This window comes from Oryctolagus cuniculus, chromosome 9, assembly GCF_964237555.1.
Source record: "Oryctolagus cuniculus chromosome 9, mOryCun1.1, whole genome shotgun sequence".
In the NCBI taxonomy this organism is placed as follows: Eukaryota; Metazoa; Chordata; class Mammalia; order Lagomorpha; family Leporidae; genus Oryctolagus; species Oryctolagus cuniculus.
Genome location: NC_091440.1, coordinates 102,702,519 through 102,730,473, shown reverse-complemented (window position 1 = coordinate 102,730,473; position 27,955 = coordinate 102,702,519). Strand labels below are relative to the sequence as shown.

The following is a 27,955-nucleotide window of genomic DNA, read 5'->3' as shown; positions in this document are numbered from 1 at the left end:
AGCCCAGGGCCCAGAGGTAAGCTGGACAGACAGCTTCGCTCCTTTCCCTGGAAGTGCAGAGGGGAACGTAGTGGCAGATGCGCTGGAGCGTGCTGGGCTCTCGGTTCCCCACTCAGAGCTCTGGTCACTTTCTGACGCATTTTTCCCCAGACCGGTCATGAGCAGTGATCTCCCACTGGGACCACGAGCTTCGGGAGGCCAGAACCTGCACCCCACTGCGCACAGCCAGTGTCCAGAGCCGCAGGAGCTCCTAAGAGGGGTACTGACCCCAATTGCAGGGTCAGACTGGGAATGGGGACTTGGGGCCACCTCGGGATGGGAAAGGCAGTGGAGGACAATCGGGCATTGGGTGGTAGAGAAGATGAAGGGTGGAAGAGAGAAGAGAGGAGAAAGAGGAGGAGGGGGAAATTAGAACAAACAAGTGTTAAGGCAAGAGGAGACCTACAAAAAAGAAATGGAGAGCGAAAAAAAAAGGTAAAGGCAAGAAAATGAGAAAGAGAAGTAGACTCTAGTCTAGAGGCAAGTCCCCCCACATCAATTTTCCCAATGACGCAGTCACCAAAAACTCACCCCGATGTCTGCATTTCCTACGCGATGTGATCTTGTAGCCTCTTAAGTATCTGCCGTGTAAACATGTGTCTACTTTTGGGCATTGTTAGGATCTGTGATCAACAGGCCTAAAGGCATTCTGGCTTTGGTTGACTTACAAATGAATAAGGAAATGCGAAAGCTAAAACTCTGGAATTGTGGAAACGGAGCTCTTATGTATGAAAGGCTGCAACGCGACAGATAAATATGCTGAGGAAAATGTGCTGGAAGAAAAACTGACGCTAAGAGAATGGGTTTTCAGCACCTCAGGAGGCACAGGGGGGTCAGCAGAGCACTTGCAGGCCGTGCCGGGGCCCGGAGCCATGTCGGGGAGAGCAAGGACCCAGGAACTCTCAAAACAGGTGGCCCTGGGGCACCCCAGCCTCCCACCTCCACAGCCTCGGCCTTTTCCCTGTCCTGGGACCTCAGGGTCTTGCAGCCAGGCCACGCCCGGGGCCTCTGCTGTCCCCTCCAGACTCCCTGTGGGAGAGCCGGCCTGAGGCCACTCTGCTCCCTCTGAGCAGACAGGCCGCCTGCCCCATTATGCCAAGATTTCTCTCCAAGCGGGGCAGCTGCTTCGGCAAGATGTGCCCTTGGGGGGCCAGTTTTAGGGGTGCAAGGTCGGAAGTAGAACCTGATGGTAGAACTAGACAGTAGAACCCGCTATTTCAGGCTCTGACAAATAATTTCTTGTGCTGTGTCCGGTTCTGTGGCTGATACAAAATGGCGCCGTCCACATCAGATGAGAGCGCTCCCGGGGGTAGGATTTGGGGTGCTCAGGGGGTGACTTCCCCCCTCAAATCTGGGGACACTTGCTTGTAAATACAAGAGGTCTATTCTCTAAATAAAAATCCGCCCATGACAGGGCCCAGGTACAGCGTGGAAGCAACCCTGGCTCCCAAGGGGTCCTGCATGGGCCAAGGGTCTTGAGCGTGTTGGACACCCAGTAAATAAATAAAGCGAAGCAGCAGCGGCGTCTGGGCGCTGGGAAGGTCGGGGGGTTACCAGGGCTCAGAAGTGGAGCCCTGCTCCGGATGGCACCTTTCAGGGGCTGAGGGGAGAAGGGGGCGCAGCTCCCGCAGCGTGGGCGTCTGGGGCAAGGGAGAGGATGGTGGAGGTTGCGGCCACCGACCGCAGGGACCCTTAGAGGGGCCGGGTCTCTAGGAAGTTCACACAGCGCCACTGAGCCATAGGCAGGGCGTGTGTGGGCTCCGGTGGGCTGAGTGGGGGCTCTGGGGAGAAGATGAAAGCGCCCATGGGACCTCAGACTGTCGCTGCGGCGGGGCTGTGCCCTCTCGTGCGCCCCTGCTTCGCTCTCCAGGCAGAGATGAGGGCGGCAGGAACCTCAAGGGCTCAGAGCGAGCTCGGGGTGGGTTGGGGAGGGGGTGTTGCTATGTTGGGTGGGTCTCTCTCCCCGCTTGCTCAGTTTCCCCATTTCTTCCCCTCCCTGCCCCCTCTCCTGTGGGAAGCGGAGCCCTGGGGCCCACTTTCCCCAGACACCCAGCCTCTCCGGAGGCCCCCTCCATGCCTATGGAAGTCTATCCTGTGATGTCCACCTGAGCCCACCCATGGCCGCAGGCCATGCCCGCAGGGCCCTGTCAGTCAGATGGGAGCTGGTGGGAAGAGATGGAAAAAGAAGCCAGGGGCAAAGGGAGACCAGGACAGCCGCCATGGCCCCCAGGTGTGTGAGGCCCAGGGAAAGCCCTAATACAGAAATGCACAGATGTGAGCAGATACCGCAGGAGAGAGGGAGGCGGCAGGGAAAAAGTGGGCCATGGACGGGGAGGGGAGAGGGTGGGAGAGGCTCACGCCAGGCCTGGGACCAGCCAGCCTGCGCCCGGCCTCTCAGACAGGAGAACACAGGATGCCACTGCACCAGGGCAGAGCGCTGGGAGGATGCTGAGGAGGGGGACTCAAGGCCAGGCCTCTGAAGTGGTAGCGGAAACCCAGAAGCAACAAAGCAAGCAGCAGCTGGAAACCCACAGCCTCCTCCACCAAGCAGGGCAGGTGGGGCGGTGCGCGGCGCTGGGGGCAGGGAGGCAGCCCTCTGCAGGGCCTCCAGGACCTCGGGGTGCGGGGTGTGTGTGTGTGTGTGAGTGACAAAATGACCACCATATGAGGACCGGTCAAGAACGCCCCCACAGGGCCAGCGCTGTGGCTCAGTTGGACAATCCTCTGCCTGTGGCACCGGCATCCCATATGGGCAACAGATTCTAGTCCCAGTTGCCCCTCTTCCAGTCCAGCTCTCTGCTGTGGCCCAGGAGGGCAGTGGAGGATGGCCCAAGTGCTTGGGCCCCTGCACCCACATGGGAAACCGGGAGGAAGTACCCCACTTCTGGCTTCAGATCGGCGCAGTGCCAGCAACGGCCATTTGGGGAATGAACCAACGGAAGGAAGACCTTTCTCTCACTGTCTATAACTATCTGTCAAAAAAAAAAAAAAAAAAAAAAAGAACGCCCCCAGCCTTCCTCAGGCCTCTGAGCAGGAAAAGCTGACTCCGGACCTCAGGGGTGTCCTGTCGGGAAACTGTCCCTCCGCGCCCCTCCACACACCGAGGACACAGCCTGCCTGGGACGGGGCAGTGGAAACCCTATTAGGTGTGAGGCCGCCCCTCCCCCAGCCTTCCCCTGAATGCTTCCTGCACCCCAGGTTACAGGGAGTGTAAACACTCCCCCCCCCCTCCGACTCCAGGGCAGGGGGACCAGCGAGCAGCCTCCCTTCTCTGACTGGGGTTTCTTTCCTGACTTCCTACCCCCAGGTTTAAACAGAGTCCACCTGTCCCACCATGGGATGGGTCCTGCTCGGTTCCCCTTCCAGGCGGGAGTAGCTGGAGGGAGGCTTTTCTGCTTGCAGGACCAAGCCGCCAGCACCTCCTCTCTCTCAAGTGTTGGGCAGGAAACCGCATCTACCCCAGAGGGTTTGGTAGACTGTGGGAGGGGGTTACACGGCAGAGGCCTGGGCTGGAGGAGGAGGCAGCTCCCACGCGGAGCTGCGCAGGCATGGCAACAGCAGGAAGGTCCTAAAGAAGCAAAAATGGTGCCTGTGAGACACAGTGAGGGCGTGAGCTGTGGGTAAGCGGCCGCCTGATGGGAGCTGTACTGGGCGGACACACAGCCAGCTGGTGCCAGAAAGGATGCCCAGAGCGAGGAGAAACACCCGGGCCTCTTGCCCAACACTCCCGTCTCATCGCTCTTGTTTTAAAATATATTTTTATAAGATTTGTTTATTTATTTGAAGGGCAGAGTGACAGAGAGACAGAGACAGAGAGAGAGGTATTCCATCCACGGGTTCACTCCTCAAATAGCTCAGTCCTCAATAGCTGGGGCTAGGGCAAGCTGAAGCCAGGAGCCAGGCATTCCTTTGAGGTCTCCCATGTGGGTGGCAGGGGCCCCGTCACTTGGGCCATTAGTAGAGAGCTGGAGCAGAAGCAGAGCAGCCAGGATGAAACCAGCACTAATAGGGGATGGCAGTGTTGCAAGCAGCAGCTTAACCCCCTGCACCGCGGTGCTCTCCCTCCCATCTCATCTCCCTGGGCACTTCCCCGTGGCCACGCCTATCTGGCAGCTGGAGGCTGAGGGAGCCTGGTTGACTGTGGCAGTTAGCACTGGGTAGAGAGAGTGGTTGGCAGGACCTCCCAATCAGGAACACACAGGGGGATGCCTGGGGCCTGGGGCCAGGGCTAGGAGTATGCCCATACTCAAATGATCCATGTAATTAATTAATTTTACTCATTTGATGGGGAGAGAGAGAGAGAAATCTCCCATCTGCCCTTCTCCCAAATGCCTACAACAGCTGCATCTGGGCCAGGCCAAGCCAGAAAGCCTGGAACTCTACCTGGGTCTCCCCCATGGGTGGCAGGGGCCCAACTACTTGAGCCTTCACCTGCTGCCTCCCAAGGTGTGTACTAGCAGGAAGCTGAAATTGGAAGTGGAACCAGGACCCAGACCCAGACGTGATATGGGATGGGAGCATCCCAAGTGGCACATTAAGTGCTGGGCCAGGTACCTGGTCTCAACTTCAATCTTTCTTTATTAAAAAGATTTATTTATATATGTGGAAGGCAGAGTTACAGAGAGGCTTTTCCAGGCCATAGCAGAGAGCTGGATTAGAGGTGGAGCAGCTGGGACTTGAACCGGCACCCATCTGGGATGCCCGCAGTGCAAGTGGCAGTTTTACCAACTACGCCACAACGCCGGCCCTCTCAACTTAAGGTTTTTAAATCTGACCAAGCATCAGTAACCTGCAGGTTTGTGAAAACACAGATGACAACATCTGCCTCCACTTTCTGATTCAGCAGTTCTGGGGTGGGGCCTGAGAATTTGCATTTTTCCCTCTTAAAAAAAATTGTTTACTTTATTCATTTGAAAGGGAGAGAGAGAGAGAGACCCCTTCTGCTGGTTAATTCCCCACATGTGCACAGCAACTGGGACCAGACCAGGCCAAAGCCAGGAGCTGGGACTCCCGCGTGAGCATTTGGATGCAGGATGCAGATGCCCCAGGTGCTGTGTTAATCCCTACACCAGATGCCTGACCCTTGCATCGTTTTCTGATCCTGCCTGACAGACAGCCCAGTCCGGCACTAGGAACAGCATGTTTTTAAACTTTCCTAAGTTTTTACTTAAAAAACAAAACAAAACAAAACACGTAAACCCAGACTTTTTCCACTTCTATTTGTAGTTTCCATTTGTTCAATGCTTTAAAGCTCAAAGACACAACACCTCTGCTTTAAATTGCACAAGGGCCTGAAGCACCCTAGCTTTTAGCAAGCAGACCAGAGACTCAACAAAAATCAAAAGAGAAACAGGGCAACTTAAATGCAGCTCATGGGCCAGCGTTGTGGAGCAGCTGGTTAAGCCACTGCCTGTGACAATGGTATCCTACGTTGGAGTACCTGTCCCAAGTCTCCTTGGCTGCTCTGCTTTCAATCCAGCTCCCTGCTAATGTGCCTGGGAAAGCTGCCGAAGATGCCCCAAGTCCTTGGATACCTGCCACCCATATGGGAGACCCAGAGGGAGTTCCTGGCTCCTGCCTTTAGCCTGGCCCTGCCCCAGCTGTAGCAAGCATTTGGGGAGTGACCCAGCTGATGGAAAATTCTCTCTGTCTCTCCCCCTGTCTCTATAACTCTGCCTTTGAAATAAAAATAAATTTTAGTAAAAAAAAAAAAAAAGAAAAAGAAAAAAATGCAGCTGACACCTGCGAACATATTATACATTTGCAAATTTCAACATCAGTAAAAGTAATGCAGTTCACAGATGAAATGGAACTATCTGGAGGTGTTGAGCCACAGCAGGTTAAGCATCCCATAACAGTGCTGGTTCAACTACTCTGCTTCTGATCCAGCATCCTGCTGATGCATCCTGGGAGGCAGTGGAGGGTGGCTCAAGTGCTTGGGCTTCTGTCATCCACATGAGAGACCTGGATGGAGTTTCCAGGCTCCTAACTTCAGCATGGCCCTCTCCTGGCTGTTGTGGGCATTTAGGGAAGGAACCAATAGATGGAGGATCTCTCTGTCTCTCTTTTCCTTTCAAGTAAATGAAGATAATGAAGCAAACATTTTAAAAAATCTCTCTGGGAAAAAAAACTCTCTGGAACTGGCCTACCATGAACTTCTGAACCTATACAAGTTACGATACATGTGTAGATATGTGTGTGTGTGAGTGTGTCCGTGTTTATGGGGGGATACCTCAGAAAGCTCCCAGGGAAATGGAATTAAAGGATACATTTATTTTGGTGCAAAAGTTGTGAGGTCCACGCATAGTTTTTTCATCACATGCATTTCCCATGAACATTTTGAAGGTCTCTTGCATGCATGGATTTCAAAATTTTTTTCACCAACATTAAATTTCCTTTAACCTCATTTCCATAAAGTTTTTTAAAAAATATTTATTTATTTGAAAGGCAGAGTTACAGAGAGGCAGAGGTAGAGAAAGAGAGAGAGGTCTTCCATCTGATGGTTCACTCCCCAGATGGCTGCAATGGCCGGAGCTGCGCCAATCCGAAGCCAGGAGCCAGAAGCTTCTTCCGGGTCTCCCACATGGGTGCAGGGGCCCAAGGACATGGGCCATCTCCTACTGCTTTCCCAGGCCATAGCAGAGAGCCCATATGGAAAGCCGGCACTGCCCGGTGGCAGCTTCACCAGCCAAGCCACAGCACCGGCCTCTTCCATAAAGTTTTGAAGTACCCTCATATCCATGATGAATAAAAAGTTCTGTTTACCTAAGTGAATTGGAAATCCATGCTGATATTTTTTAAAAGTAGAAGCAGGGCAGAAATTCAGACCAGAGAGATACTTTCTCTACTCTGTGTTAAGTCCACCAGCTTCCTTCCTGAACTAATTGTTAAAAGCCTCACATAATCAATAAAACAAGAAAACCTATCCATACTGTAGTTGCTGAAAAGTGGTCATCTCTCTCCCTCTCTCTCTTTATTTAGTTCTTCATGGGAGGCCAATTTTTGTTTTTCTGTAAGGCTGGGATTCTTATTAAATTTAATTTTCAAATATTTCCTATTTACAATGCTTATTAAAAACACTAAAATTTTTTTTGCACTTTTAAAACAAGTTTTAAGCCGGCGCCGTGGCTCAATAGGCTAATCCTCCACCTTGCGGCGCCGGCACACCGGGTTCTAGTCCCGGTTGGGGCGCCGGATTCTGTCCCGGTTGCCCCTCTTCCAGGCCAGCTCTCTGCTATGGCCAGGGAGTGCAGTGGAGGATGGCCCAGGTGCTTGGGCCCTGCACCCCATGGGAGACCAGGAAAAGCACCTGGCTCCTGGCTCCTGCCAGGATCAGCGCGGTGCGCCGGCTGCAGCGGCGGCCATTGGAGGGTGAACCAACGGCAAAGGAAGACCTTTCTCTCTGCGTCTCTCTCTCTCACTATCCACTCTGCCTGTCAAAAAAAAAAAAAAAAAAAAAAAAAAAACCAAGTTTTATTTTATTTATTTGAAAGACAGAGAAAGAAAGGAAGAGAGATATCTACCATATACTCCTCAAATGTTTATAATGGCTGCTCCACTTCCAATCCAGCTTTTTGCTAATGCTCCTGGGAAAGCAGTGGAGGATGACCCACTGATGCTTGGGCCCCTGTACCCACACAGGAGACCTGGATGAAGCTCCTGGCTCCTGGCTTCGGCCTGGCCCAACCCTGGCTGTAGCAGCCATTTGGGGAGTGAACCAGCAGATAGAAGATTCTCTCTTTCTCTCCCTCTGTAACTGTGGTCAATTTGTTGCCTAGGCTGGACGTGACATGCAGTTGCTGTACCCGCTCTTTATGCTCTGGTTTCTCCCTGTCCGCCACACACTGGCAGGATGATTTACCGCACATCACACGCAGATTTACCACTCAGTCAAGTACTTCGACAAGCACTACGAGTACTGGCATGTCATGCCACCCAGAGAACTCTCCAAACAAGTACCCAAAACCCACCTGGCGTCTGAGGAGGCCCGGAGGAGACCTAGAGTCCAGCAGAGTCTAGGACAGGCCAGAGCCCCGGATTCTTCTTTTTAGGGGATCTCTTCCAAAGGTCAACAGAAACAAGGTGTATCTAGAGATCATCAGTTCCTCAAATTAATGTGTATATATATATTATATTTATTTATTTTATTTAATTTATTTTTTTGACAGGCAGAGTTAGACAGTGTGAGAGAGAGACAGAGAGTTATAGACAGTGAGAGAGAGACAGAGAGAAAGGTCTTCCTTCCGTTGGTTCACTCCCCTAATGGCCACCACAGCCAGTGCTACGCTGATCTGAAGCCAGGAGCCAGGTGCTTCCTCCTGGTCTCCCATGTGGGTGCAGGGACCCAAGCGCTTGGGCCATCCTCCACTGCCTTCTCGGGCCACAGCAGAGAGCTGGACTGGAAGAGGAGCAATCTGGACTAGTACCCAGTGCCCCAACCAGGACTAGAATCCGGGGTGCCGGCACCTCAGGCAGAGGATTAGCCAAGTGAGCCGTGGTGCCGGCCTATATACATTATATATATATATATTATATATATACATATACACATTATATATGTATATATACATTATATATACATATATACTTATATATACATGGTAGTGTTCAATGAATACTTTAAACGTGCAAACCATTTATCCACACCTGTGACTGAGCTGTATTTGACACAGCAACAGTGCTCACTTAAATGTAACTGCTTTAGTGGAGGTGTTGAAGATAAAATTTTCTCTAGTCAGTTTCTGTCTTAATTTAAGTACCTGTTTCTCTTTACCAGTTACTTTTGTTAAATAAAGTTTGGGGGCTGGTGCTGTGGTGTAGCGGGTAGAGCCTCTGCCTGCAGTGCCGACATCCCATATTGGCACCGGTTCGAGTCCTGGCTGCTCCACTTCTGATCCAGCTCTCTGCTATGGCCTGGGAAAGCAGTAGATGATGGCCCAAGTCCTTAAGCCCCCTGCACCCACGTGGGAAACCCTGGGGCTTCTCCTGGCTTCAGATGGGCAGAGCTCCGGCTGTTGCGGCAAGTTGGGGAGTGAACCAGCGGATGGGAGACCTCTCCCTCTGCCTCTCCTTCTCTCTCTATGTAGCTCTGACTTTCAAATAAATAAATATTTTTTAAAAAAAGAAAGTTTATATGTTGCATTTATTATTTTTTTTATTATTATTATTTTTGACAGGCAGAGTGGACAGTGAGAGAGAGAGACAGAGAGAAAGGTCTTCCTTTTGCCATTGGTTCACCCTCCAATGGCCGCCACGGCCGGTGCACCGCGCTGATCCGAAGGCAGGAGCCAGGTGCTTCTCCTGGTCTCCCATGGGGTGCAGGGCCCTAGCACTTGGGCCATCCTCCACTGCACTCCCAGGCCACAGCAGAGAGCTGGCCTGGAAGAGGGGCAACCGGGACAGAATCCGGTGCCCCGACCTAGACTAGAACCCGGTGTGCCGGCGCCGCAAGGCGGAGGATTAGCCTAGTGAGCCGCGGTGCCGGCCGCATTTATTTTCGAAGTAAAAGGTTACAACTTTTCATATAAACGCTCTAACATTTTAACTGGTATTTTGTCACACATGGAAATACTGACTTTGGCTGTGTGTGATGAGATGTGAAGTTAGAGAATTTGTCACACCAAGAACATCACCCAGTCTTCACTTGGGCCCAGGAGCAAGTGCTGGGTTTAGTGGTTAAGATGCCACTTAGGGTGTCCACTTTCCAGATCAGAGTGCCTGGGTTCCAGTCTTGGCTCTGCTCCTGACTTAGCCTCCTGCTAATGTGCATTCTGGAAAGCAGTGGTGAGAGCTCAAGTAGAACAGGTCTCTGCCACCCACGTGGGAGACCTCTACCGAATTCCAGCCTCTGGCCCGGGCCCAACCCTGGTTGTCGTGGGCCTTTGTGGGGTGAACCAGTGGATGGAAGATCTCTGTCTGTCGCTCCCCCTCTTCGTGGAGGAGCAACACAGGACCCTGCGCTGTTCTTTTGTCTGCTCGGCCCTCCCCGGGTTTGCTGCTGGTTCTTCCCGGGTTGGCTACTATCCCTTCCACCTCCGTGGAAGGGCAGTTCCCCCTGGCTGCATTCCCCACTTCCGCAGGGGAGCGGCACACCGCCGGCCGGCTCTCTTCGGGGGCTGCACGGGTTCCCTTAGATGTTCCCCATAGATGTTCCTGGTGCATGCCGTCTCTCTCCTCCTTTATAGTCCTCTTCCGCCAATCCCAACTCGGCTGCCCACACGCCGAGTACGCTGCTCTCCAATCAGGAGCAAGTCCTACAGTTCATTAGTTGAACTGGAGGCAGCTGTGCGGAAGCTGTTTACTTCTCTCCCAGCGCCATATTGTGGGAGAGCAGATGCATAGAATAAGTCCTAATTCGAGTAACTTAGTCTAGTCCGGATTGCTCCCCACAGATCCCCCTTTCTTTTTATTTTTTAGCGTTGATACACGCCTGTCTTCGGTGTCCCGCGGTACACACTCTGCTCTACTTGCTAGAGTTGCCACAGGCTCTTACAAGTCCTATCAGGCAAACCGAATCCGGGTCCTCTCTTCGCCATGTTGTGAGGAGGTTTTTAGGCGCTGATGCGTGCCTGTGTTCGGTGCCCTGCAGCGCATGCTCTGCTCTGCCTGCAGGGGACTTACAAGACCTATCAGGCAAACCGAATCCAAGCCTCCTAATTGCGGTATTGTGGGGAAGCTTTACTGATGTTAATTCGTGCCTGTCTTCGGTGACCTGCGGCTAGCCGCCCAGGTGCTCACCACCTCACCAATCGGGCAGACCGAATCCAAGCCCTCTAATTGGCATGTTGAGGGGAGGCCCTATTTTTCTCCATTTCTCTATCTCCGGGCATTCCTATTTCTCCCATTTTACTTCTATCTTCCAGCATTCCTATTTTTCTCACTTTACTTCTAAAACTTCTGTTTCTCTTATCCCTGCGGCTTTCCGGCACCTCGCCCCGCCGGCGGGTTCCCGGCTCTGCGCCGCTTCAGCCCGCGCGCCTCTCTCATCTGCGCAGCTTCCCGGCTTTGCGCAGCTCGGCTTCGCGCGCTCCGCGGTCTCCACGCTTAACCCTTTCGCGTCTGAACCACGGCCTACGCCAGCGTTCCCTATCTATTCACGCCCCGTGCTCTCTCTGCACGCGGCGGCTTCCGCGAGTAACACAGCGTAGCTTGCGTCTCCACCACTAGCATTCAATCCAAGTTCCCCGGGCTAGCCTGGCGAATTCAACCCAGCGTACGTCTCCGCCCCACGGTTTGGCTTCCCGTCCTTTGCTCCCCGGGCTAATCAGACGGATCCCAATCTGGCTTGCGTCTCAGCTTCTGGTTTCAACTTTTCGCCCCCTATTCCCGGGCTAACTTGAGAACCCCAAAGTGGCTTCCGTTTCCGCCTCGGCCTGCCCCCCCGCGGCTTCAATTTCCCTAACACTTTTCTCTACCCGGTATGTTTCCCTAAGTTTTCTTCCAACAATATTCCTCCCTCATTTCTCCTGGCCTCTCCCCACAGTCCGCATCCGAGTCTGTTTGTTCTAGCTTTCACTTTCGCTTTTGACCTTAGAGATTTCTCCCAGCTTCCCCCCGTAGTCCGTATCCGAGTCTATGCCTAGGCTTTCAATAGCTTCTTCCGGCACCTTTTTCGTCCGGCTTTTCCCTAGGCTGTTTGCTAGTCTCTCTCTCCGGTATTTTCCCAGCTCTTCCCGTTTCTTCCCTCCTAAGTTTCATATCCGTCCTAAGTTTCCTATCCGAGTCACGGCACCATTATGTCGCTCCCCCTCTTCGTGGAGGAGCAACACAGGACCCTGCGCTGTTCTTTTGTCTGCTCGGCCCTCCCCGGGTTTGCTGCTGGTTCTTCCCGGGTTGGCTACTATCCCTTCCACCTCCGTGGAAGGGCAGTTCCCCCTGGCCGCATTCCCCACTTCCGCAGGGGAGCGGCACACCGCCGGCCGGCTCTCTTCGGGGGCTGCACGGGTTCCCTTAGATGTTCCCCATAGATGTTCCTGGTGCATGCCGTCTCTCTCCTCCTTTATAGTCCTCTTCCGCCAATCCCAACTCGGCTGCCCACACGCCGAGTACGCTGCTCTCCAATCAGGAGCAAGTCCTACAGTTCATTAGTTGAACTGGAGGCAGCTGTGCGGAAGCTGTTTACTTCTCTCCCAGCGCCATATTGTGGGAGAGCAGATGCATAGAATAAGTCCTAATTCGAGTAACTTAGTCTAGTCCGGATTGCTCCCCACATCTGTCTGTCTCTGACTCTCCTCTGCCTTCCAAATGAAATGCAAATCATTTTTGAAAACTATAACAAAAAGGGGCCAGAGTTGTGGGACAGAGGGTTAAGACACCACCTATGACACTGGCATCCCATATCAGAGCACCAGTTCGAGTCCCAGCAGCTCCACGTTCAATTCAGCTCCCTGTTGATGTGCCCGAAAAGCAGTGGAAGGTGACCCAAGTCCTTGGGTCCCTACCACCCACATGGGAGATCTGGATGGAGTTCTAGGCTACTGGCTCTGGCTTGGCCCATCTCTGAGTATTATGGCCTTTGGGAAAGTGAACCAGCAGATGGAAAATTCTCTCCCCACCCCCTTTGTCTCTCTCTATTACTCTGCCTTTTAAATAAGTAAATATAGAAATAAATCTTAAAAGAAAATACACAAAAACATTAAATAAATTGGGCCCAGCATTTAATGACCTGCCCTGCAGGGGGCCTGTTCAGTGGGGCCCACGTTCAGTGCCCTGGACTGGCTCTAAGGGTCATGATGCCAGAGGAGTCTCTGTACCCCCCACGTCCAATACATGCCTCCTGCCCAAAGATTAGTGTGTCTCTCTCTCCGCATTTCTGCAGGCTCAGGTCCTTGAAGTCTCAGGCCCCTGCCCGCCTCAGCAAAGCCACCATGAACCGGAGAATCTACTTCCAGTGCCTGCTGCTGGTGCTGCCGCTGGGTGAGTGCTCAGACTCTTGGACTGGACTCGGGGCCTGGGGTGAGCGTGGTGTGGGGAGTGGGGCTGATGGGCAAATGGGGAGATGGGGCAGAGCAGGAGAGGTCTGCTTTCCCACCTAGCACTACTCCCAGCGGCCACCTGGGGGAAGACCGTGGTGAGAGGCAAAGCCGGAGCCATCGTGGAGCTGCCCTGCCAGAGTTCCCAGAAGAGGAACTCAGTCTTCAACTGGAAACATGCGAACCAGGTCAAGATCCTGGGAAACCAGGGCTCCTCCTCCTCCTCCTTCTGGCTTAAAGGTAGGACATCCTTGTCCCCTGGCCAGGGAGGAAAACACACTATGGATTAAACACCCCTGGTCAGACACCAGCTCCTGGAAAACTCTGAGATTCCAAAAGTCTGGGGTTGACCGAAACTCTCTGATCCTTTTGCCCAAAGTTCCTCTATACCAACTGCTGCTGGCCCAGGGAATGGCTTTGGTTAGTATATTGATTCTAATATATCGATGTTTGTGGTCTTACTTTAATAGTCATTAAGAAAATAATTATATGAAACTGATAACTTCACGAATTTATTGCTATGGACCCTTGTAGACAATACTTTGTTTACTTCCATTAAAAGCAACAAAACAGGGGTTGGCATTGTGGTGTAATGGGTTACATGTGACACTGTCATCCCATATCTGAATACCAGTTGGAGTCCTGGCTACTGGCTTCCAGTCCATCTTCCTGTGGATGTGCCTGGAAGGGCCAGGGTTGTGGCTCAGCAGGTTAAGCTGCTGCTTGGGATGCCACATAGGAGGGCTGGTTGCTTCACTTCTGATCCAGGTCCCTGCTAATGGCCTGGGAAAAGCAGCAGATGATGGCCCAAGTGGTAGGGCCACTGCCACCCACGTGGGACACCTGGCTGAAGCTCCTGGCTGACCCAGCACTGGCTGTTGCAGCCATTTGGGGAATGAGCCAGCAGGTGGGAGACTGCTCTCTTCTGGCTCTCCCTCTTTCTGTGTTACTCTTTCAAGATAAATGAAAAAAAAAATTTTTTTTTTAAAAAGTCAACATCTGGGATGGGATATTGTGCTATAGTTTTTGCAAGTTGTAACCCCAGGGTAAACCTAGTACAGGTTCATAGGATCACCTGTCTTATTGCTTGCAAATGCATGTTAATCTGTAATATCTCAATACAAAAATTTTAATTTTAAAATCACCAGAATATGGGACTGGCATTGTGGTGCAGCAAGTTAAGCTGTTGCTTGTGACACTAGCATCCCATATCTAAGCTCTGATTTGCTATTTTATTTGAAAGGCAAAGCACCAGAGAGAGAAAGAGAGAGAGAGAGAAAGAAAGAAAGAAAAAGAAAGAAAGAAATCCATCTTCTGGTTCATTCCCCAGATGGCTGCAACAGCCAGGGCTCAGCCAGGCAGAAGCTAGGAGCCAGGAATTCCATCAGGGTCTCTTATGTGAGTGGCAGGGGCCTACCCAAGCCCTTTGGGCCACCTTCCACTGCTTTCCCAGGTACATTAGCAGGGAGCTGGATTGAAAGTGTAGTAGCTGGGACTCGAACCAGTACTCTGATACAGGATGTTGGCCAACATCAGCTCCCTGAGTCTACTGATTGTAGCTTCCTACTTATGTGTGCCCAGAGAGGCAGAAGATGATAACTCAAGTACTTGGGTCCCTACCATGCATGTGGGAGACTTGGAATGAGTTCCAGGCTCCTGGCTTCAGCCTGATCCTGCCCTATCTACTGCAGGCATTGGGGAGAGTACCAGCAGGTGAAAGCTTGCTCTCTCTCTTGCTCATTAACTCTCAGTATGTTTCAAATAAATGATTAAATATTTTTAAAAGAAAGAGCATCTTAAAATAACTTTTATGAGGCTGGCCCCATGGCATAGTAGATTAAGCCTCCACCTGTGGCACCAGCATCTATATGGGTACTAGTTCTGGTCCAGCTCTCTGCTATGGCCTGGGAAAGCAGTGGAAGATGGCCTGAGTGCTTGGGCCCCTGCACTCTCATGGGAGACCTAGAAGAAGCTCCTGGTTCCTGGCTTCAGGTTGGTTCAGCTCTGGCCATTGTGGCCATTTGGACAGTAAACTAGTGGATGGAAGATCTCTCTTTTTCTGTCTCTCCCTCTCTCTGTCTGTAACTCTGCCTCTCAAATAAATAAATCTTAAAAAAAAAGAAAAAGCTTTTATAATGTATGTTATGGGGTCCTACATTGTAGCACACTGGGTTAAACCACTGCCCGTGACACCAGCATCCCATATGGGAGCACGAGTTCAAGTCCAAGTTGCTCTGCTTCTAATCTAGCTCCAGCCAAGGTGCCTGGGAAAGAGGGAAGGATGGTTCAGGGCTTGAGCCCCTGCCACCCACCTGGGAGACCCCGATGGAGCTCAGGGCTCCTGGTTTGGGCCAGAGCCAGGGTGGCCATTTGGGGAGCACACCAGATGATGGAAGATATCCCTCCTTCTCTCTCTGTAACTCTTGATTTCAAATAAATAAATAAAAATCCTTTTTTTAAAAAAAATGTTACTAATATTTCCCATTTCGTGAAAAATTATATCATTTTAGTGCTAGTCTAATATACCACTAAATTAATATACTCTAATGTGCAGCCATTACCCTTTTGTCTAACACTTTGCTCTATTAACACCATAATTTTTAAATTAATTTTTAGAAAAGCACAGAGAGAGACAGATCTTCCATCTGCTGATTCACTCCCTAAAATGCCCACAGCAGCTGGGGCTGGGCCAGCCTGAAGCCCAGAGTCTGGAAATCATTCCAGATCTCCCACATGGATGGCAGGGATTCAAGCACTTGGGCCGCCACTTGCTGTCTCTGAGAGTATGAGTTAGCAGGGAGCTGAAAGTAGAAGCAGAACCGGGGGCCAGCATTGTCAAATAGTGAGCTAAGTCTCCACCTGCAGCATTGGCATCCCATAATGGCACTGGTTCGAGTCTCGGCTGTTCCTCTTCTAATCTAGCTCTCTGCTATGGCTTGGAAAAGCAGTAGAAAATGGCTTAAGTGCTTGGGCCCTTGCACCTGCTTGGGAGACCAGGAGAGCTCCTTGCTCCTGGCTTTGGATCAGCCCAGCTTCGGCCATTGCGACCAATTAGGGAGTGAACCAGCAAATGGAAGGCCTTTCTCTCTGTCTCTCTTTAACTCTACCCATCAAATAAATAAAATCTTAAAAAGAAAATAAAAGAAGCAGAACTGGGACTTAAATCCAGGGAATCCAGATACTCTGATATAGGAAGTTAGCATCCCAAACAGCAGCTTAATTGCTATTTCCTCTTTCTCCTGTTTTTATTTATTTATTTGCAAGGCAGAGTTGAGCGAGTGAGATTTTCCATCTGCTGGGTTCACTCTCATTCCCCGAATGGCCACAACAGCCAGGGCTAGGTCAGGCTGAAGCCAGAAATCAGAAGTCAAGAGCTTCATGCAGGTCTCCCACATGGGTGCAGGAGCCAACACTCAGGCCACCCTCCACTGCTTTTCCCAGGCCATTAGCAGGGAGCTGGATGGGAAGTGGAGCAGCTGGGACTCCAACTGGCACCAGTATAGGATGCCAGCATTACAGAAGGTGGTTTAACCTGCTGCACCCCAACCCCAGCTCCTTAACTGCTGTTTCAAATGTCCACTCTATAATTATTTTTAAAAAGATTTATTTATTTAAAAAGCAGTGACACAGCAAGAAAGAGGAAGGGAAGGAGGGACAAAGAGAGGGAGGTGGGCTAGAGAGACAGAGAGATCTTTCATCTGCTGCTTCACTCCCTAGATGGTTGTGACAGCCAGGGCTGGGCCAGGCCAAAGCTGGGAGCCCAGAACTCCATCCAGGCATCCCACATGGGTGGCAGGGGCCCAAGTACGTGGTCCATCATCCACTGCTTTTCCAGGCACATTAGTGGGAAGCTAGATCAGATGCAGAGCAGCCAGGACTTGGACGAGCACTCTAATATGGGATGCCAACTTCCCAAGTGGCAGTTTAACTTGCTGTGCCACAACACCAGTCACTATAGTTATTATTTTCGAACTTAAATTTTGAATTACATTTTCTTTCCTTTTTTAAAGATTTATTTATTTACTTGAAAGTCAGAGTTACACGGAGAGAGGAGAGGCAGAGAGAGGTCTTCCATCCACTGGTTCACTCCCCAATTGGCTGCAACGGCTGGAGCTGGGCTGATCTGAAGCCAGGAGCCAGGAGCCTCTTCCAGGTCTCCCACATGAGTGCAGGGGCCCGAGGACTTAGGCCATCTTCTACTGCCTCCCAGGCCATAGCAGAGAGCTGGATTGGAAGTGGAGCAGCCAGGACTCAAACTGGTGTCCATATGGGATGCTGGTACTGCAGGCAGTGGTTTTACCCACTATGCCACAAATTGAATTTTTAAATTATCATTGTAAGGGCCGGCGCCGTGGCTCACTAGGCTAATCCTCCGCCTTGCGGCGCCAACACACCGGGTTCTAGTCCCAGTCGGGGCGTTGGATTCTGTCCCAGTTGCCCCTGTTCCAGGCCAGCCCTCTGCTGTGGCCAGGGAGTGCAGTGGAGGATGGCCCAAGTGCTTGGGCCCTGCACCCCATGGGAGGCCAGGAGAAGCACCTGGCTCCTGCCATCTGATCAGCGCGGTGCGCCGGCAGCGGCGGCCATTGGAGGGTGAACCAACGGCAAAGGAAGACCTTTCTCCCTGTCTCTCTCTCTCTCACTATCCACTCTGCCTGTCCAAAAAAAAAAAAAAAAAAAAAAAAAATCATTGTAAGGGTAAGGTTTTAGAAACGAGATGAAGGGGGACTGGCACCATGGCATGATAGGTTGGGCCCCTGGCTGTGGCACCTGCATCCCATATGGGAACTGGTTTCGCTCTCAGCTGCTCCTCTTCCCATCCAGCTCTCTGTTGGTGGCCTGGGAAAGCAGCAGAGGATGGCCCAAGTGCTTGGGCCCCTGCACCCACATGGGAGACCCAGAAGAAGCTTCTGGCTCCTGGCTTTGGAACAGCCCAGCTCTTGGCCATTTGGGGAATGAACCAGTGGATGGAAGCGCTCTCTGTCTGTAACTCTGCCTCTCAAATAAATAAATAAATCTTAAAAAAAAAAAAGAAATGAAATGAAGGATGTAAATCTTTTAAAATAGTGGGTACACAATAGCGGTATTCAAAAAGCTCAATTTTCCATAAGCATTTTGAAGTACTTCAAGGTTGCTTCCGGAAAGACTTTGTTTACCTACCTCTAGTTCACTGTCATTGGTGCCTCTCTCTACTGCAACCTTGTAGCACCTACTTACAACTTTTTTTTTTTTTTTTGCTAATTTGATAGTTTTAATTTGCATTTCTTTGATCTGCTGTGAGGTTAACACGATGTGCTACTTTTTGTGTCAATGTTTCTGTTCTCTTTCTATCACCTGATGTTCCTCCAGAGCAGCTCCCCTGGCCACTTCCTGATTTCTCCTAATTTCAGTGTGATCCTCCGTGGTCCCCTAATTTCTGAACCAGAAGAGGGAATACTTGGTTTCCCTTCAGTTACCAACTGCGGCCACTCCTTGCTTTTCTTTCTTTTTACTTTTATTTGTTGGAGAGGCAGAGAGGCTGACTTGGCAGCAGTGCTGTGCAGGCATTGCTCTGCGGAGGCTGGGGCCCCTGCTGGACCTTGAAGCCCTCACTCCCCCCCCCCCCATTGCCTACACTTCTTTTCAGGCTTGATTCAACACTAATCTCCCACAGGGATCTATGCCAGACTCACCCAGACTCAGACCTGTCGCACTATATTGCAATTGCTTTTCCAGCATAGAGGACAACATGCACAAGTGGGCCATCATTTTTTATTTTTTTTATATGAGAAAGACAGAAGCACGGAGGAAGTGTTATTTTAGGAGGAAGGTGTTGGTAAAATGGCAGTGTTATCTGTGGCGCAATCTACACCCCAGACACCATCCTAGGCTCTAGCCCCCAGCCCCAACCATGGCTGAAAGCCAGGTGACTCCACGGCCCAACCAGCAGTGTCAACTCTACCCACATCCTAATGGGATTCACTGCTCCTACTTCCCTGCCCGTCCCCCCCCCCCCGCAAAGTTTTAAGAGAACCTGTTCCTGAACATGTGGCCTTCTCCCTCTCTCTCTCTCTCTCTCTCTCTCTCTCTCTCTCTCTCTCTCCAGTGTTTGGTGTGTTTTGTGGCAGCCTTACAGAAGGTGACACATTCCATTAAAAAAAAATATTTTATGTATTTGAAAAGTGGAGTTACAGAGAAAGAGGGAAAGAGAGAGAGAGAGAGAGAGAGAGAGATCTTCCGTCTGCTGGTTCACTCCCAAGATGGCCACAACTGCTGGGGCTGGGCCAGGCAGAAGCTGGGAGCCAGAAGCTTCATCTGGGTCTCCCACATGAGTGCAGGGGCCCAAGGACTTGGGTCATCTTTTGCTGCTTTTCCCACGCCATTAGCAGGGGAACTGGATTGGAAATGATGACAGCTTAACCCACTACACCACAATGCCAACCCCCATACATTTTGGAGACATACATTTTGAACCAATTGAACTTGGGGTGATGGCAAGCAGTAGCCTTATCTTTTATCCGTTATCCAGACTTATCCCTTGGCTGTCGGCTCAGACTTGAGGAGAGAGGTTAGGTCAGAGTCATTTGTAAAGTTGGCAGGGGATGCAGTGAAATTTTTAAGTCAACAGAGACTTGGGCATTTGGTGCAGTTGTTAAGATGCTGCTTGGGGCCAGCGCCGTGGCTCACTAGGCTAATCCTCCGCCTAGCAGTGCCGGCACACTGGGTTCTAGTCCTGGTCCGGGCGCCGGATTCTGTCCCGGTTGCCCCTCTTCCAGGCCAGCCCTCTGCTGTGGCCAGGGAGTGCAGTGGAGGATGGCCCAGGTGCTTGGGCCCTGCACCCCATGGGAAACCAGGAAAAGCACCTGGCTCCTGGCTCCTGGCTCCTGCCATCGGATCAGCGCGGTGCGCCGGCCACAGAGCGCCGGCCGTGGCGGCCATTGGAGGGTGAACCAACGGCAAAGGAAGACCTTTCTCTCTGTCTCTCTCTCTCACTGTCCACTCTGCCTGTCAAAAATAAATAAATAAATAAATAAATAAATAAAAAGATGCTGCTTGGGACACCTGCGTCCCATATCAGAGTGCCTGGGTTCAAGTCTCTGCTCTGCTTCCAATTCCAGTTTCCTGCTAAAGTACTTTGGGTGACAGCAGGTGATGACTCAGGTACGTGGGTCTGCCTTATGTGGTAGACCTGGATTGAGTTTTGGCTTCTGTCTTAAGCCTGGTCCATCTTTGGCTGTTGTGAACATTCAGAAATGAACCAGTGGATGGAAGACTTCTCTCTCCTTCTGTCTGCCTTTGAAATAAAAGTTAAAATTAAAAAAAAAAAAAGAGTAGAGGGGACCGCATACCCATGCCAGAGGAGTGTTCTAGAGATGGTATCGTGCAGTGTGCCCAAGAGGCCTGAATTAATCCATGTTCCACCACTTATTGGAGCCAAATTTCAAAAGAAGTAAAATTGAAAAGCCTTCCTCCCACGCCTATTTCTTGGGCCTCACTCCTCTTCCAGGACAACCAAAGTTTAATTTCCTTATGTTAACTTTCCAAAATATTTTTTCTTTTTTAAGCTTTTATTTATGTGAAAGGCAGAGAGACAGAGAGATCTCCCATGTGCTGGTTTACTCCCCAAATGCTTGCAATAGCCAGGGCTGGGCCAGACTGAAGCTAGGAGCCAGGAACTCTATCCAGCTCTCCCATGAGGTGACAGGGACCCAACTCCTGGAGCTGTCACCTGCTGCCTTCCAAAGTAGGCATTAGTAGGAAGCTGGAATTGGAGGAGGAGCTTGAACTTGAACTCAGGCAGTCTGATGTGGGACATGTTCTTCTTCTTCTTCTTCTTCTTCTTCTTCTTCTTCTTCTTCTTCTTCTTCTTCTTTTTAAGATTTATGTATTTATTTGAAAGTCCGAGTTACACAGAGAGTTGTAGAAGCAGAGAGAGAGAGAGAGAGAGAGAGAGAGAGAGAGAGGAGAGAGAGAGGTCTTTCATCTGCTGGTTCACTCTCCAATTGGCCACAATGGCTGGAGCAGCACTGATCCAAAGCCAGGAGCCAGGAGCTTCTTCTGGGTCTCCTACGTGGGTGCAGGGGCCCAAGGATTTGGGCCATCTTCTACTGATTTCCCAGGCCATAGCAGAGAGCTGGATTGGAAGTGGAGCATCCAGGACTCAAACCAGCACCCATATGGGATGCTGGCACTGCAGGCGGCAGCTTTACCCTCTATGCCACAGCACCGGCCCTGGGATGTGTACTTTTAAACCACTAGGCCAAATATCCATTCCCCTTTATCAAGTAGTTTTGATCCACAGCTGGTTGAATCAGTGGGTGTAGAACTTGTTGGTATAGGGAACCAACCAAATGCATGTGTGTGCTTATGGGGGTAGTTTCCTACTCCTTTTACAATGAATAGTAGCCTGTTTCACATCTTGCTTTATTCAGTGAAGGGTGTTTCTGAGATACTGTTCCAGATCCCTGTATAGAAAGATTGCTCATGCCTCTTGCATGGCTGCCTAGCAATTGCCCAAAGGGTGAACTATAATTTATATAACCTATCCTTTGTGGACATTTAGCTTTGTAAGCACATTTGTAATTCTGATAGATACTATAAATTACCTTCCAAACAAATTACATTGGTGTTCATTCTTACCAATAATGTGTGAGAATCGTTATCAGCAAAATGAGCAGAATGGGCATCTATTTCCGGGAACTGTTGCGAAGGTCATTGGAGACTATGGGTGTCAGGGATGGGCTTGTAGAAGCTGGTGCTCTCCAAATAAGGCCATGATTTCACCATTCCGGATGAGTGACCCACCGTCCCAGCCGGGTAAGTGGACGTCGTGGGATCTCCTGGCCAGTCGGGGGTTCCCCAATTCTGCACGAAATCGTCAGCTCAGGTCAGAGCACCTGTGGGTTCCACCCCTGCCAGGGTGCCTCCATCTCCTGCACGTGGCTTCTGTTCCCAGGGAACTCCCCGCTGAGCAATCGCGTTGAATCCAAAAAAAACATGTGGGACCAAGGATCTTTCCCCCTGGTCATCAAGGATCTCAGGATGGACGACTCGGGGACTTATATCTGCGAAGTGGGGGACAAGAAGATGGAGGTGGAACTGCTGGTGTTCAGATGTGAGTAGGGGAGGCTGAGCCCTCCTCCCATCTCCCTGCCTCCCCTGCTCTCACCCTGCACCAACTGGGGCAGCCACAGGTGGGTCAGACAGGTCACCAAGTCTCAAACACCCCCTCAGCCTTGGATGGAGAGGTGGGGAGAGAGAGAGAGAGAGAGAGAGAGAGAGAGAGAGAGAGAGAGAGAGAGAAGGGAAAGAGCTAAAGGAAGGAGGGAGATTCAGGAAGGGAAGGAGGGAAAGGGAACTCAGCCTGGACTGGGGGTGGGGACCTGGGTGCCGGGGAGATAGGAGATGCTGGGACAGGGTTATGAGGATGGAGAGCCACTCCTGGTTTCCTGTCCCCTTCCTTTCTCCTTGGAGATGGGGTGTGTGACACAGGCCATCTGCTCCCTCCTCCACAGTGACTGCCAACCCGAACACCCGCCTGCTACATGGACAGTCACTGACCCTCACCTTGGAAGGCCCCTCTGTGGGGAGCCCCTCCGTGCAATGGAAGAGTCCAGAAAATAAAATCATAGAAACCGGGAAGACTTGCTCCATGCCCAAGCTGAGGCTCCAGGACAGTGGCACCTGGTCCTGCCACCTGTCGTTCCAGGACCAGAACAAACTGGAGTTAGACATAAAAATCATAGTGTTGGGTAAGAGACGCTCCTCTCGCCTGCCACCCCCTTCCCATGCACCAGCCCTCCCCCCACCCCCATGCACTCATCCTCAGGGTTGGCCATAGAAGAAGGGAGGGAGGGGAAACATGAAGATGGGAGAGCGCCAGAGACCCCTGGGGCAGGCCCCAAAAGAGGAAAGTCAAGAGCAGCAATCTTCTGTATTGCTTCATCTCCCCACCCCTACCAAATCCACTTCCTTGGGGACACCAACACCAGCAAGCCAGCCATTATGAAATGCCACTTTGTACCTGTACAGCCCCAAGCCAGGCCCTGTGGGAAGACCAAGAGCCCAGAACGCAGGTCCTGCCCCAGACCCCTCCTGTGCTCATGTGACAGGAGACAGTGTAGTGGGCGGGGTAGTGCACAAAGTCTGATCTATATCCGGATCCCACCACAACCAGTGCAACCTGAGGTAGGTTCCTGAAGCTCTGTGTGTGCATCTGTGAAATGGGGGCAAAGCTAAGTGTGACAGTGCCTTCCTTGGTGAGAGTTGATAACTGGGGCACGCTGAGAACAGCAGCTGGTGAGGCAGTAAGCCCCACCGATAAACCACACCTGAGGAGGGAGAGGCCCCCGTGGCTGAGCTGGTCCCGGAAGCCTTGAGGGGGAGAAGCATGCTGGGGTGGAGAGACAGGAAGAAACCCAGGCACCCAAAATGAAGAGCTGGACCGCCTTGGTCCCACTTGCACCTTTCCGCTGCCCCGGCCACATGCGCACACCCTCCAGTGTGCCTGCATCCTCCTGTTTCCCCCTCACCCAGGCTCTCTCCCTTCCTGCCTCCAGGCTTCCAAAAGGCCTCGGCCACAGTCTACAAGAAAGAGGGGGAGCAGGTGGAGTTCTCTTTCCCGCTTAACTTCGAAGACGAAAGCCTGAGCGGAGAGCTCATGTGGCAGGCAGACGGGGCTTCCTCGGCCCAGTCCTGGGTCAGCTTCTCCTTGGAGGACAGGAAGGTGTCTGTGCAGAAGATCCTCCCTGACCTCAAGATCCAGATGAGCAAGGGGCTCCCGCTCAGCCTCACCCTGCCCCAGGCCCTGCATCGCTATGCTGGTTCCGGAAACCTGAGCCTGACCCTTGATAAGGGAAAGTTGCATCAGCAAGTGAGCCTGGTGATGCTGAAAGGTGAAGAGCTAGACTGAGAGGGGTACAGCAGGGGTGGAGGTGGAGGGAGGGGCTCCCCTGGAGATGGGCTGGCGCACAAGGGGGATGTCTGGTTAGAGGAACCTGGGGCTGGGGCTGGCTTTGAACTCAGGCTGGGATCCACATGGCCTGGCTCCGTGGAGAATCTGCAGAAGGCTTGCGCTAAGAACCAGGGTCCAAGTTCCACCTCTGCCCAGTCCTCTGCAACCCTGGCTAAGTCCCCACTACTCACCTGTCTGACAAGGATAACAGAACCCACTGCTTATATGGAGTGATGGTGTTGAGCAGCCCTTCCTTGTCTCCTAACAACTCCACAAACAGCAATTTGGCCAACACTTGCTGCGTAACACACGGCAGCCCCACTCAAACACGTGCCCCGTATCCCTGCATTCATTGATCCTCCGGGGCTCAGGTTTTTAAGTAACTGCCCAAGGAGCACATGCCTTGGAAGCCATGGCATTGGAATTCAAATCCAAGTCCAAGGCGGTGTCTCCTCTCTTAGGACTGCAAGGAAATGAGCTCTGTGAGGCCGCAACCACCCCTGCAAAGCATCATTTTGATTGTTTCACTGAATCCCCATAGAGCGCGAGGGTGCTGGGAACCCAGAGGGCCAGGCCTCCTGTCTCTGTCTCTCATTCCTCTGCAGTGACTCAGGTAAAGAACAAGTTGACTTGTGAGGTGCTGGGACCCATTGACCCCAAGATGAAGCTGAGCTTGAAGCTGGAGGACCAGGAAGCAAAGGTCTCCACCCAGAAGATGGTGCAGGTGCTGGACCCCAAGGCAGGGACCTGGCAGTGTCTGCTGAGCAGTGGGGACCAGGTGCTGCTGGAGTCCAAGGCTGATGGTGAGGATTCAGGCTCCAGGGCCCAGCCCCGGGCCTCTGCCTTCTCAGCTGTGGGACCCTGCCAGGTTGTCAGAGACCACCCAGGACCCCAGCCTCCCGAGGTGAAGGGCTCGTATGTGGGGTGGCCTGGGGTCGTGGAGGTGTGGTCCTAGGCACTCTAGGCCCACAAGTTCCCACCTCCCTAAGGCCTATAGCCAAGATGGGGCCCACTTGGCTAAGAGCCCCCTCCCTGGCTTCCTTCCAAACCCAGATCTACACACACACGCACACACACGCACACACACAGGCCAGGGTCCTCTGTGCCCAGCTCCCCTGAGAACCCTGTAGTCTCTACAGCATCAAGCCCATTCCCTTGGGAGCCTTGTGCACCCTGCCCTCGCCCTTCCAGCCCCAGGATGGCAGCCACATCTGGCTGGGCAGCAAGGCTGCGCTTGGTGCCTCCAGTAGACCCTGTGCCTCTGACGGTGGGGGGAGGGGATGCACCTTCCTAACTCCCCACTCCACTCTTGCAGTTTTAGCCACGGGACTCAGCCACCAGCAGCCCACACTCCTGGCTGGCGCACTGGGGGGTGCCGCGGGCCTTGTACTCTTCGCTGGGCTCTGCATCTACTGCTGTGTCAAGTGCCGGCACCGACGGGTGAGTCTCCCTGGAGTCACCCTGCTCCCCCCCCCCCCCAGGGCCCTCCTGTATCTGTGCCTGGCCCTCTCCACCCACTCCCACGTTCCCGAACTGCAGACCGGGCCCTGTCCCAAATCCCACATGGACAGACAGACAGCTGGGAGCGCAGAGTTAGTGTCCAGACAGATGGGCTCAGCCACAGCAACTACTTCTCCTCTCCTAGCTTCCCCCACCCCCCCTCCAAGGGGCACCTCCCTTCTGGAGGCAGGGGACCCTCACGACTCCCCTCCTTGTTCCTGGACAGCATCAGGCACAGCGGATGTCTCAGATCAAGAAGCTGCTCAGTGAGAAGAAGACCTGCCAGTGTCCCCAGTAAGGACCTGGGTGGAGGGGAAGGGGCAAGCAGGAGACTCGGTGGGGTGGGGGGATGGGAGGGCAGGAGGGGAGGAGGAAGAGCTGAGAAGGGAGCAGTGAGAAGGGAAGGAGGCAAGCGGAGGTGGTGGAGAGGGAGAGTCAGGGGGTGCAGGGGCCTGCCGAGAAGGGGCAGCAGGCCTGGGGTACCCGGATGTGGCTCTGCAGCTGTGGTCCAGAGGCTGTCACAGCACTGGAAGAGAAGAGTCAGAGCAAGAGCCATGGAGGCCCTAGAAGGCGAAGCCGCTGGGGGGACAGACTTGCTCCCCTCCTCCTTCCTCTCTCCAGCCGGCTGCAGAAGACTTACAATCTCCTGTGAGGTGCGAGGCCTTGCCACCTGCAGCCTCCCCAGCTGTCTGCCCTGCAGTCCTGGTGGCTCCTCCGGGGCCCGAGGACCGGATGAATGTAGCAGATCGCAGCGCTGCCTCTGCCCTCTCCCATGCCCAGCTCTGCAATTTCCAGAGGCGTCACCCTGCCATTCTGCCCCCACTTCCTTTGTCTTCAAGCCCTGCTCTTTGCTGATTATTTCTGCTCTACCCTCTCCCCCTTGGATCCCAGGGGCGAGCACAGGACCAGCCCTACCTGGCATGCAGAGGAGGACAGGGAGGCAGGGAGCACAGGACTCTACAGGAGAGGATCAAAGAGAACAGGGGCTTGCCTGAGACCCCACAGCCAGTCAAGGAGAGACTCAGACCCAGGGCTCCTGGTGGACTGCAGCCCCCACTGCCCCATGCTGCCTGCTTCTCACCTGTGTTGGCGGAGCCACACACTTACCTCCTGCCCAGGTGGGCCTCCCAGAAACACACCACGCACACAGCCACATACGGGTCCACAACAGCTCCCTACCACCCAGCAGCACAGCTGCACCTCGCTCTATCTGTCTACCTTATGGAAACCCCAGGAGGCTGGCAGTGACGAGGCCATCACGTCCAGTTTGTAGGCCAGAAACAGAACCCCCAGAGGCTAGGTGAGTACCCATGGTCACACAGGGTGCAAGTGCCGGAGTCCAGACTCCCCCAGCGGCTTCTGGAATGCCGAGAGAAATGCCACGCAGCTGCTCACGGTACCCATGTGTCCCCTTGGGCTCCCAGGAGCCCAGGCCCCACAGGGAGGGCCAGTCTCAGAGAGCGCAGAACAGGGGCACAGCCTCCCTCCTGGTCTTGGCGTTCATCACCTGTGTTCCCTGGAGACGCTGCCTTGGGAGCCCCTGATGAGAGCACAGGCCCTGAGGGACAGGCGTCCAGTGCCCACTCACCCTGTGCAAAGCTGGCCCCAGAGTGAGCCCTGCGCAGCCCTGTGGGAAAGGTGACAGCACCAGGCCTCAGGTCCCCTGCGCCCCAAACCCTCCTTCATGTTGCCTCCAAATGGTCCATGATGCAAGGCAACCAGAGTTAGCAGGATGCCCCCTCCTCTTCCTCTCAGGGACCCCAGCCTCCTCTGCCTCTCTTCTCTTTCCCTTCCTCACCATCTCCCTCAGTCCCAACCTCTTTCTCCCCTCCCCCCTTTCCTTTCCCTTCATTCTTTTCAGCTTGCCTCTTCCAGGAAGACCACCCAATTGCTGCCAAGGCTCCCCATTCCTGCCCAACCCCTACCTCTGCCTCCCGGAGCTGACAGAAAAATACAATAAACTTACTGTAAAGGTGGCGTGTGTGTGTGTGCGCGCGTGTATGTGTGTGAAAGAGAGAGACAAAGAGACAGAACCCTCTCTGGGGACCAGGAATCTGCTGGTCTTTGGGATCCTCTCCAGAGAGGCTGCCAGACTTGCTCTGGGGAGCAGATGAAGTTTTGTTGGAGAAGGAAAAATCCCCTGGAGGCTGGCTGCCCCCTGCACCCCCCCCCCCCCAAGCCTGTGTGTGAGGCTAAGACTTGGTGGGGACAGGCCTGACTGGGGGGCGTGGAGTTGTGCTTTCCTGGCCTTCCTGTGTGCCTGGAGGAGGAAGGCCAGGTAGAAGCTGTCATCGTGAGCCTCCCTGGCTAGGTGCGCCCAGGAGGAGGAGGAACCGTGCGTCGTGGAGCGCCCGCAGCCTTTCGGTCCCATGCACACCCACTGCCCAACTCCAGGAGCAGCCCCAGCTGACATCACAAGCCCCTTCCTCCCCAGGCGCCTCCTGCACCTGCCCCTCTGAGCCATCCCCAAAGCACAGCCCTTACAGGGATGCACACAGTGACACACGGTGATACA

General features: G+C 52.9%; 1 protein-coding gene across 1 annotated transcript; it reads left to right on the top strand.

Moving 5' to 3' along the window:
• CD4 (CD4 molecule) lies at positions 1-26,129 on the top strand. The gene is given in 10 exon segments (NM_001082313.2): positions 1-16; positions 12,857-12,954; positions 13,074-13,250; positions 21,943-22,101; positions 22,502-22,738; positions 23,546-23,881; positions 24,546-24,743; positions 25,256-25,380; positions 25,667-25,734; positions 26,062-26,129. Coding segments are annotated over 9 exon segments (1,380 nt in total). The 5' UTR covers positions 1-16; positions 12,857-12,905; the 3' UTR covers positions 26,093-26,129.
• The last annotated feature ends 1,826 nt before the right edge of the window (positions 26,130-27,955 follow it).